Source organism: Pseudorasbora parva, chromosome 10 (genome assembly GCF_024679245.1).
Source record: "Pseudorasbora parva isolate DD20220531a chromosome 10, ASM2467924v1, whole genome shotgun sequence".
In the NCBI taxonomy this organism is placed as follows: domain Eukaryota; kingdom Metazoa; phylum Chordata; class Actinopteri; order Cypriniformes; family Gobionidae; genus Pseudorasbora; species Pseudorasbora parva.
The window spans coordinates 22,556,946-22,569,615 of record NC_090181.1 but is presented as its reverse complement, the minus strand read 5'-3'; the positions used below and the strand labels follow the sequence as shown (position 1 = coordinate 22,569,615).

At 36.1% G+C, this 12,670-nt stretch overlaps 1 protein-coding gene across 1 annotated transcript in view; it reads right to left on the bottom strand.

The window, feature by feature from the left end:
• The window catches only part of pdzd8 (PDZ domain containing 8), a 58,082-nt gene that overhangs the window by 20,195 nt on the left and 25,217 nt on the right, over positions 1–12,670 (bottom strand). The window contains exon 3 of the mRNA XM_067455550.1: positions 9,400–9,502. Within this exon, the coding sequence (XP_067311651.1) occupies positions 9,400–9,502 (103 nt within the window). The remainder of the gene's footprint in view (positions 1–9,399; positions 9,503–12,670) is intronic.

Here is a 12,670-nt window from a genome sequence, read left to right as displayed (position 1 = left end):
ACATTTTATAGCATTTTATAATAACGCTGTCATTAAGATACAAATCTTTGTGGCTGCAAAAAGTGTGCCTGTTCATGTCTCAAGATAGAAATCCATTAAATTGACTTCAGAAATATTGATTTATTAGAAATGATCTGGTGTGTTATAACATTTCTGTTATCTGTTCCAACTTGCGTCATCTTTTAAACATATTAAACCTATGTTGTTTGCGTGTCACATGCGTCAAGACTCTGCCAACCAATCGGTGCGTGGCTTTTTCTGTTGTGGAGGGCGTGGCTAGGAGTTATTTAGTGATGGGGCTGGAATGAGTGTTGGTGTCTGTGGCGTTGGTAATACACCCATCAGGCGCTCTGTCATGCACAGGGACGGCTGTCGAATTAGTTGGATCATCATCATTGGCACAGAGTAAAATCAATTTGAAACATTTGCAAAATAGCCTGGGAAACCCTTAACAGCAGAATTGCAGATAATCTGTAAATAAAATATGTTTAGATGTATGTGTGGATCCGATGGATGGATGTTTTTAGATTTGACTTTGTATGAGCAAAGCTACCTGACTTTATCTGTAAAGGCTGTATTGATCGTTTTCTCTTCAACTGCATATTTAATACCATAATGTAGCTGGCAATGTGTGAAATCCGACATTATGCCTTAAGGGAATATGCAGAATGCCTGAAGTTTGGGAATATGCAGAATGCCTGAAGTTTGGGAATATGCAGAATGCCTGAAGTTTGTAGGCAAAGTATAAAATGGTTTAAATTTTACACATTTCCTAGGCATTCTACAACGCCAAACGACCAGCCGGCAGAGTATAGAATACTCCCGCTATAGGGTGGAGCGGTTCACATTACTCACGGTTCAGTTTTTATCATGGTTTCGGTACGGTATGTGCTATGTTCAGGGTAATTAGGACATCTGTCAAATAAAAATAAACAAAATAAGAACAAATAATCAATCTACAAGCAAGAAGCAACAACACAAACACATACAAAGAGCAAAGATGCATATAAAATAAACTTTTCCACAAAAAACACTTTTCTGGTTTTTCAGGTACTAACAGCAGGTACAGACATTGAATGAAGTAATCAAATATAAAATTGCATTGCATATTATAATCTTCACTGTATACATTTAATAAAGATGAATCATTATTGCAGTTAAAATAGCTATTCATTCAAGAGCAGTAAGTTATTTCTTAGTCATTTGTTGTTTGATTAACATTTTAAAAATACAGACAGCAGAAAAATGCTTCTTTCACTTTAAGAAATAATGCACATCTTTACTGTTAAACACGAGCATGTCTTTATCGACGTTTTACGTTTTACTAAAGACTTCTACTCTGTTTGCTAGGATTAATCATTAACAATAACATTTTGTGTGTGTGTGTGTGTGTGTGTGTGTGTGTGTGTGTCATGTAAGGGTCCTGTTCATGTTGGACAGACATTTTAATTGCATATTGTGTCTATTAAGAGGCACAAAGACACCCGTTACGTTTATGCCCCCAAAGCTGCCGTTTTAGCTGAGGGGGGTCTCTGGGCATTAACGGTAATAAATCCGTGTATCAAGCACCAATCCGGTTCCTTTTTTTTCTTCTAAAGACTACTCACAAAGATATAACGATCAAGATAAACTTAAAAATTCGCCGGGACAATTTCTAGGGTTGTAAATGGACCTCGTATCTGGACAATTTTACCTTAAATAAGCCACATACCCTCTATTTAGATATTAGAGAACCATTTTACATCATTTCAAATCATTCTAGGGCACCTTTAAACACATTGATGGTAGCCTAACAATTGGTATACACACACACAGACACACGATCAGGCATAGCATTATGCTTTAATATGATAATATTGTGTTTGTCCCTCTTTTGCTGCCAAAACAGCCCGACCCGTCGAGGCATGGACTCCACTAGACCCCGAAAGTGTGCTGTGATATCTGTCACCAAGATATTAGCAGCAGATCCTTTAAGTCCTGTAAGTTGAGAGGTGAGGCCTTCATGGATCCGACTTGTTCGTTCAGCACATCCCACAGATGCATGATTGGACTGAGATCAGGGGAATCTAATTTAAAGCTACACTGTGTGATATTTTCCCCCATCTAGCGGTGAAAAGGTATATGACCATCCAGTGAATATTAGTTTCTGTTCCTCTCAATTCCGATTTCGTTTTAAATGGACTGCATTTATATAGCGCTTTTATCCAAAGCGCTTTTACATTTTGCCTCACATTCACCCATTCATACACCGACGGCGATGTCAGCCATGTAAGGCGCCATCCAGCTCGTCGGGAGCAGCTGGGGTTAGGTGTCTTGCTCATGGACACTTCGACACTTGGTCAGGTGGAACCGGAAATTGAACCACCAACCTTCTGGTTTGTAGACAACCTACATGAACCACTGAGCCACTGGCGTTTTAACTCCTACGGTGGCCGATTTAGTCCATGATTAACATGGCAATCCCCCTCTTCACATTCGACACGGTGCCATTGAGTGGTGAAACGCGAAAGGCGAAGCTTGAATTAACGGGTATGTCCCTCTTTGGCTAATGTACTTTCAAGATGGAGGGGCAACCTGGAGACCGGCATTTGAACCCTCACCCGTATGTATTTTCAATGGCATATCATAAACTTACGAGAGTACTTTATTATGTGAAAGAAATAAATATACATTAATGAGCACACATATTTTTGAAAGAACAAAGTGTTTTTAGCTAAGAATAAATTAAAAAAATTACACAGTGTAGCGTTAAGGCCAATTCGCAACAAACTACAATGTATAGTGTATTGTAACCTTTCTATCAGAAATAGCCTTAACTTCTTGAGCAATTTGAGCTACAGTAGCTTGTCTGTTTGATTGGACCCCACATGCATCAATGAGCCTTGGACGCCTATGACCCGGTTCACCACTGATTCTTCTTTGAACCACTTTTGATAGATACTGACCATAGCAGACCAGAAACACCCCACAAGAGCTGCAGTTTTAAAGATGCTCTGACCCAGCAGTCTAGCCATAACAATTTGTCCCGGTTCAAACTTGCTCAAATCCTTACGCTTGCCCATTTTTCCTGCTTTTAAGACATCAACTTTGAGGACAAAATGCTGCTTAATATATACCATCCAATGCCCTAATGGTGTGTGTTTGTGTGTGTGTATGTACATTTATATATACTGTGCCATTTCATTATAAGATATATCTTTATCTGAATAAGCAAAGATGAATAGGACTCTGTACTGATATCCTGACAAAAGCAGGTATACAGAGGGCTATTTGTCTTTGCTTTAAATGAGATTTAAATCTAGGTGGGCAAATGGAAACACGCCAACACAGCAGCTGGGTAACCCACACACCACAAACTGAAGGCAAAATTGGCTGAAGGCAAAAGTATGTGTGCGCGCGTGCGTGTCAAAGAAACATTCAACAGAAAAACATTTGAAATGATACACACACACACACAAAAAAAAAAAAAAATCACAAAAGCTAAATATACATAACAGACCTACACAAAAAACACACTTAAACAAGCAAAACTGCATGTCATTCAAAAAAAAAGGAAGAAAAGGAAATAAAAGCCACTGATTTGAAATGACAAAAGGCAAAATGTTTAGACGTCATACACGACCCTCTAAATAACGGTGATGGAAAAATCCCAGTGACCGAGCTGGATTCCCATAACACACACTAACATATACATGCACAAAGACACACCAAACACAGCACACACACCCCCTGCAGTGCTCAATCGTGTTATTTTGATTGTAAAGATCTCACAGACTACTTTTTGAAGAGCGAGGACAGTGTTATTCTCACAGCAATGTTTAACATATGAATCTTACATCTGGAATAACAATAATAGAAAATATTTCAGTGGAGAAAAAGCCTGAAAAACTTTTTGTTTTTCACTGGTCATGGGTTATCATGGCCTGGCTGACCAGATGAAGTCTGGTTGGTAAGAGATGATCAAAATACATCAATTCAAACACTGAAACACAAACTTACGGATGTACTGTAAAATAAAAGAGAGCTGTATTTTTTGACCATTTAACTATTGTGACTTTTTCAGCCGTTAGCAAATACTGAGTAGGAAATTTTTCATAATAATTTTTTAACTCATTAATAAATCACTTTTTGCAGACTCAATTTCTAATCAAATATTTTACAGCAGATCTCAATACCAAAAAAATTATTGATATGATATTTGTATTTTTGTTTTATATATTCTTCTATTTATATTTTACAACATATGATTTTATGGTGAGGCCAGGTTTAAATATTTGGTTATCAATATATATATATATATATATATATATATATATATATATATATATATATATATATATATATATATATATATATATATATATATATATATATATATATATATATATATATATATATAGTGAGGGAAATAAGTATTTGAACACCCTGCTATTTTGAAAGTTCTCCCACTTGGAAATCATGGAGGGGTCTGAAATTGTCTTCGTAGGTGCATGTCCACTGTGAGAGACATAATCTGAAAAAAAAAAATCCCGAAATCACAATATATGTTTTTTTTAACTATTTATTTGTATGATACAGCTGCAAATAAGAACACCAGAGAAAATCAATATTAATATTTGGTACAGTAGCCTTTGTTTGCAATTACAGAGGTCAAACATTTCCTGTAGTTTTTCCCCAGGTTTGCACACACTGCAGGAGGGATTTTGGCCCACTCCTCCACACAGATCTTCTCTAGATCAGTCAGGTTTCTGGCCTGTCACTGAGAAACACTGAGTTTGAGCTCCCTACAAAGATTCTCTATTGGGTTTAGGTCTGGAGACTGGCTAGGCCACGGCAGAACATTGATATGCCTTTTACAGCTTACAGCTGTATCATACAAATAAATAGTTAAAAAATCATATATTGTGATTTCTGTATTTCTTTTTTTAGATTATGTCTCTTACAGTGGACATGCACCTACGATGACAATTTTAGACCCCTCCATGATTTCTAAGTGGGAGAACACCTGATACCACAGGGATGTCACAAAGGGTTTGTTTGCATGGACATTCCTTGCAGTCTCTAACATCTCTAGATGTACACTGAGATGTACACGTACACTGAGGCGTGCTGGAAATGGGCATCGGCGGGTGTGCGACTGCAGGGCGGTGTAGGTCGATGGTGAGAGCGGCTGGAAGATAAGAACAAATGAAAAGACCCCAGAGGCTCAGTATCACTTACTTATTACTGATAGCAGTGTTAGCCTCTCTGTACCAGAGGCGTAGGCTAAGAAAACATGCTTTTACACTTTAGCGTTTAGATTGTGTTAAAAAACAATCCTCCAGCATGCACACGAAGACGAAAGTGCTATGTTTAACAATACCATGCAAATATTCTTCTGGGCACATACCATGGTTATACCCAGATGTACCATGTAAAAAAAACATGCATATGAACTGTTGCACATGGCTGTTTTAGATGTGAAACAAAATTAGTTTACGGCATATTAGTTTACGAGAGTAATGGAAAGAGGTAGAAAAAACAAGGATGGGACTGGGAGAACGAGGGGGGGGGGGGGTAGAGAACAATGACCTTTTCCAGATGATATCTGTACTAATCCTGTGTTTGAATCCCTGCTGAGGTCTCTGAATCTGGGGGAAGCTGATAAAAAATGAGGTGAAACGCACAGCGGCCAATGCGCCTCTGCATCTCCATGCACAATTTTGTATTCCAAACAAACATGCCTGCATGTGTGCACATTCAAATAGGTGTCTACTCAAAGACACAGTCTCTACACACAAAAAACAACAACACTCAAACACTGCTTTGCAAAACATTAGTAATGGGACAGGTTAATGCTAAATATGTGAACTCTTACCAGATCAATGCAGATTCATCAAGTATAAGAACACATGCTGTGTCAGTGCTGGTGCATGCCAGTTATAGTAATTAGATCTCTCCACACACACACACACACACACACACACACACACACACACACACACACACACACACACACACACACACACACACACACACACACACACACACACACACACACACACACACACACACACACACACACACACACACACACACACACACACACACACACACGCTCATTGTGTTTTTTAATTAAGAGTCTACAGTCATACACAAAGAAATATATTCTAGTTCTAGTTCAGATGATCATTTCAGATCTATTATTGTAATTCTAAAAATGAGATGAAAATTGAACTGTAGTGTAATATACTGCACGTACATGCATACATATAAACGCGTGTATGTACATGTCTGTCTGTCTAATATCTATCTATCTATCTATCTATCTATCTATCTATCTATCTATCTATCTATCTATCTATCTATCTATCTATCTATCTATATATATGTGTGTGTGTGTGTGTGTGTGTGTCCATATATATATATATATATATATATATATATATATATATATATATATATATATATATATATATATATATATATATATATATATATATATATATATATATATATATATATATATAGCAGCAAGTATATGTGTTTTTAAATAAATATGATTGGAAAATGTATGTGCCTAATAATTCTGCACGCAGTGTGTATATGTATATATATATATATATATATATATATATATATATATATATATATATATATATATATATAGCAGCAAGTATATGTGTTTTTAAATAAATATGATTGGAAAATGAATGTGCCTAATAATTCTGCACGCAGTGTGTGTGTATATATATATATATATATATATATATATATATATATATATATATATATATATATATATATATATATACATACATACATACATACATAATCGTTTTTTATTACAAATAATACAACAAATTTAATATTTGGAAAGTATTCACATCGCTTCACTTTTTTATGTTACAGCCTTGTTCCAAAAGGGATTAAATTAAATGTTTTCTTCCTTAATTCTACAAACAATACACCATAATGACAAACTGAAAGATGTTTGTTCGAAATCTTTGCAAATTTATAAATAAAAAAAAGAAGAAAAATTAATAAATCACATGTACATAAGTATTCACAGCCTTTGCCATGACATTTAAAATTGAGCTCAAAATTGTTGCCACGAAGTCCAAGAAGACCCCTGAGACAGGATTGTATTGAGGCACAGATCTAGGGAAGGGTACAGAAAAAAATCTGCGGCATTGAAGGTCCCAATGAGCACAGTGGCCTCCATCATTTGTAAATGGAAGAAGTTTGGAACCACCGGGAGTCTTCCTAAAGCTGGTGCTCAGACAAACGAAGCAATCGGGGGAGAAGGGCCTTTAATCAGGGAGGTGACCCGGATGGTAACCCGATGGTCACTCTGACAGAGCTCCAGCAGTGGAGCTCACTGTGGAGGGAGGAAAACCTTCCTGAAGAACAACCATCTCTGCAGCACTCCACCAATCAGGCCTGTATGGTAGAGTGGCCATATGGAAACCACTACTCGGTAAACGGCACATGGACACCTACCTTGAGTTTTTTTGAGGAAGGCACCTGTAGGACTCTCAGACCATAAGAAACAAAATGTTCTGGTCTGATGGAACAAAGATTGAACTCTTTGGCCGGAATGGCAAGCAGCATGTCTGGAGGAAACCAGGCACCACTCATAACCTGGCCAATACTATCTCTACAGTGAAGCATGGTGGCAGCATCACGCTGTGGGGATGTTTTTCAGTGGCAGGAACTGGGAGATTAGTCAGGATCGAGTAAAAGATGAATGCAGCAATGTACAGAAATATCCTTGATGAAAACCTGGGGTGAATATTCATCTTCCAACAGGACAATGACCCTAAGCACACAGCCAAGATAACACAGGAGTGGCTACGGGACCACTGTGAATGTCCTTGAGTGGCCCAGCCAGAGCCCAGACTTTAACCTGAGTGAACCTCTCTGGAGAGATCTGAAAATGGCTGTGTACTGATGCTCCCCATCCAACCTGATGGAGCTTGAGAGGTCCTGCAAAGAAGAATGGGAGAAACTGCCCAAAAATAGGTATGCCAAGCTGGTAGCAAAAGTGAAGCAATGTGAACACGATTTACACATATATAAAAAAAATTTCTCCTCCAGATTGTGTTTAGAATTGTATACATATTCTACTTCAAAATACAGTGATAGTAGCATAAACGGATAACAAATTACTAGGGCTGGCCAGTATAACCAAAATCTGATACGTTACAAGTAATTTTCTAATATCAACATTTATTTTTGTTTATTTTGCCATGTATTGTTTTATTTGATATATTCCATTGGATTAAAAAACATATCAAATGAAAGGTGCTTCATCTCATTTGTTTATTTTCTTCTTTATTGGCAACTTTGCCAATAAAGGCAAAGTGAATAATAAATTAATAATCTTATCTTTTGATTTGTGACCAACAAGATGGACACAAATCAAAAGATAAGATTACTCATAACAAATGAATGATGAGTCTGGAATCAGAGCACAAAACATCATGTAACAGCCACATTAAAAACAAAAGATTCACAGTAATAGATTACAAATGGCATTGGATGAGCCGCTGTAAAATAGCTGGTATATAAACACCTGTGAGTGTAATTTTGTTGGAATCGATATTATCCATAGATTAACTGTACTATCTATAATCTATAAGTGATGACTTCACAAGGAAAAGTCAACAACCTACTCTATCTACGCTGGTTGTGAGCTTGGTGTTAGAATTAATAGGAGAGGAGAGACAAAATAAAATGACTAGAAGGGAGCAATTTAAGTTGACATTTTCTGACTGCCACATTGACTGCTTTGAGAAGCTGCAATAGGCAGATAGAAAAAAAGGGTTTATGCAGACTATGCATTTGTTAAATCAATAGCAATTACACGTGTTGTCCTTCGTTCAAAAAGGAAGACAAATAGACATCTATAACAGAAAGAAATAGATTACAAACTAAAGCACTAAAGCACAGCTAACATCAACTTGGTGTACTAAATGAAAATAACTCAAACAACAAATAAGCAACACTAACTCCCACCAAAACAATGAATGACCTTGCATATTACTGCGTCATTTCTAATGATGACAAACACACTTCCTGAACATTTTCCCAGGATCACTAGCATTCCAAAACAATGCCCCCAGGAGTGAAGACATCTTTTCCCCAAGTAATTTTAACCTGTACAGCACATCATTACCTCCTGTTTATTACATTTGCCAACACTAAAATGAATAGCAAAAAATTATAGCTGGATATTTACTGGTTCATCCATCTATCCTTAAAATGTACCTGTGCTACAGATAACAGCGTTATCAATTGCATGTCTGCTCGTGCTTGTGTGTTTATTAATGCATATCAAACATGCATGTTTGTGCAGACGTACTGCAGCGCCCTCAGGCAGAGAGAAGCACATGCAGCAGGACATGTAACGTGTACCTCTTTGATGGAGCTGCGAGTCTTTTCCCGCCACTCGTCAGAGCTGAGCTCTAAGGTGCAGTGAACATATGTCTCCCTTTCATATGAGCCCAGGATAAACAACCTATAGAGAGAACACAGAGAAAAGGCACTTTCAATTATTTTACAATACCCCTGTTTCAGAACATTAATCTATACAATGACTAAAACGGAGTTATGACAGAGAGAATAAAGCAGAATAATGTTTATAATGTTTAAAAAATAATGTTTTAATAATGTTATCATAAGACATAAATACGCTAAATTTAAGTCTGCAACTGATCAACAGCCGGTCCGCTCACATCAGTTATAAAGCTACTACTGCCATCTGCAGGCCAACATAGTTAACAGACATTTTCATTATGGGGGGGGGGGGGGGGGGGGGGGTTTGGTTGATATTTCTATTTTTCCATGTCATTACATTGTTTAGAGCATAAGAAACTATTTTTTGTGAAAAAATATATTTTATTCATATGTTTATTATATTTCCTCTGTAGTTGACACCAGGACTCATTGTTAAACAAATTAAATGACATGAAATTGCATTTATAGGCAAAAACAATGGGGTTTGTTTTTAATTTACCAATAATTTTTTACGTTTCAGGATTTTTCAAGAACTACTTTATGAAAGATATAATGCATTGATATACCATCTTACTTTATGCAATATGTGGGTAAAATGGCCATCAATATAATGTATCGATACACTGCATCTAATTTGCATTTTAATGTATTCTTGGTGCAACATTTAATGAAAAAAGAAGTGTAATAATGGGAGTAATAGTTGGCAACATTTTCATAACATATGTAATATTTCATAAGAATATTGATATGTAATTTCTTTCCCTACTCCTTTGTTGTCTCTCCAAAATGCCTGATAAACATGATTTAAGTCCTGCAGTTCACAACAGTGACATTTATGAAATCAATGCCCTGTTTTGTAATAAAAAGTCAAATTTTGGTAGAAACCCTGTAACATTTTCCTGAGATGCTGATTTATAACAATTTGAAAATGAATCGGATTTAAATTTGAATAATTACAAAATCTTATCATATTTTCATAAGAGTGCTGAACGTTAATTTTAGCCATTTTTAAAGAACAAGAAGGTGTTGTTGTCCTGGTGAAACCTCCAAACATTTATCAGTAACAGCATCTGTGCAAAGCCCCGAATATGCTCTTTACAGGACATCCTGACTTAAAACTGTGACGTGTATGATGTCACAGAAACTCACTAAAATATAATGTCCACTACAGCTGGGTCCCAGGAGGATATACACTCCTCCAAGTTTGGAGCTAGTTAGATTTATTTTATAATTTAAGAATTTAATTAATATTACTCAGCTAGGTATTTTGCATTAATTTATTCAAAAATACAGTACAGATATGTTACAAAAAGATTTAAAATAAATGGTTTTTATTTTATTCAAAGAATACTAAAAATACACCCCAGTCTCACAGATTTAACATTGATGAAAACATAATAATAATAAATATATACTGAGCACAAAATCAGCATATTAGAATGACTTCTAAAGGATTGTGTGACACTGAAGGCTAGAGTAACGGATGATGAAAATTTAGCTTTATCATCACGGGAATAAATTACATTTCAAAATATATTAAAACAGAAAACAGTCATTTTAAATTGTAAAAACATTTACGTTTTTATTGTATTATCGTTGATCAGATAAACACAGAATTAATGCTCTGTGTTTGTCTATATATTTGATTAAATATGTGACACTTTCTCTTTCAATCTATCAATAAATCATTTAATAAATAAATCTTAATTTATTTAAATCACATTTGTAAATAAAGCAGAGGTGCCAATCCTGCTCTTGAATGGGCAAGCTGACGCTAAACTCTGCAGGATGTTGTCCCTCCAGGATCAGGAGCAGGATTGTCACTCCTTATCCAAACGCTGGTCAAATTATAGTCCACTGTTGCCCTCTGGTGGTGGAAAGACCCCGGCACAGATGAGAAATAAACTGACATGCAAATAAACTGCAAACATACACATCACCAAGTGAGTGTTTACCTTATGGTGGCTATTTTACTTGTTTACCTCAAGTTTAACTCATAACTCTTAAGTTTAATGCAATATGCAAAAATCCAGCGTGCAGACTATAAACGCACTGTGTGTGTGTGTGTGTGTGTGTGTGTGTGTGTTTGTGTCTGTGTGTGTGTGTGGCTGTGTGTGTGTCCATTCATCAGGGCTGAGTTGGGTTTGTAATTGTCAGAGACTAAGGCTCTGCATTATTAATAGAAACCTATTACATACACTATTGTAGTCTGTTACTTATCTGACAAAAAACACAAATACACACAATGGTATGAAGAATGCAGCTTTGTGTGTGTGTGTGTGTGTGTGTGTGTGTGTGTGTGTGTGTGTGTGTGTGTGTGTGTGTGTGTGTGTTCAAACACAGCAGCTTGCAACCGGGCCATTCCAAATTGCATTGGCTTGGAATGTTATATCTGTCTATGACTTTGTGTCCCAGAAGAATATGAAAACAGAAACAACAGTATAAAATACCCTAAACAGACACGTATATTTTCAGATTCTTTATATAAATGTCATTATACTATACACAGCACCCATTTCAACAACTGTGTGCGGGTAAAAAGAACTAAAGAAAACAAAAGCAAAAATACAGAATAGAGGCTAACACCGTGTCTACAGCCGACGTGTCCGGCACGACCATGGCCATAACAAAAGCCTTTAGAACCAAGCCTTCAGGTGGAGACATGGCGTAACAGTACAAACTTAAATTAATATGTGTGATGACGAGCTGTGCTGGAATAAAAAGTTCTACATGCAATAGTTTTATTTTTAATTTTAGAAATTATGATATAATAGTGGCAAATTGTTTATCAGTCAATATTAGAGATTGCTCTAATTTTGTTAAAGGAGATATATGTGAGACTAATGTATTAATCACTTTTTTATTGTCAATGTGTGAACAGCTTGTAACAAATCTTTAAAAATAAAGACTTGTCTATTAAAGCCTGTAGACTGATTTTTATGTTAAGGACTCTGGAAAATAAAAAATGTGATGCTTAAATGCGCTCCTCAGAGCCTCTATTCCAAAAATTGATGTGTATTCAATGTTCAGGATAATGCCGAAAGAGCCATTCTATACTGTAATGTCAATTTATCATACTAGGAAAAGGGATTCATTCAAACTTAAGTCTCATATAGCCAAATATATAGTCTTTAGTCTCAAATAAAACTTTATAAGCAAACTAACATAA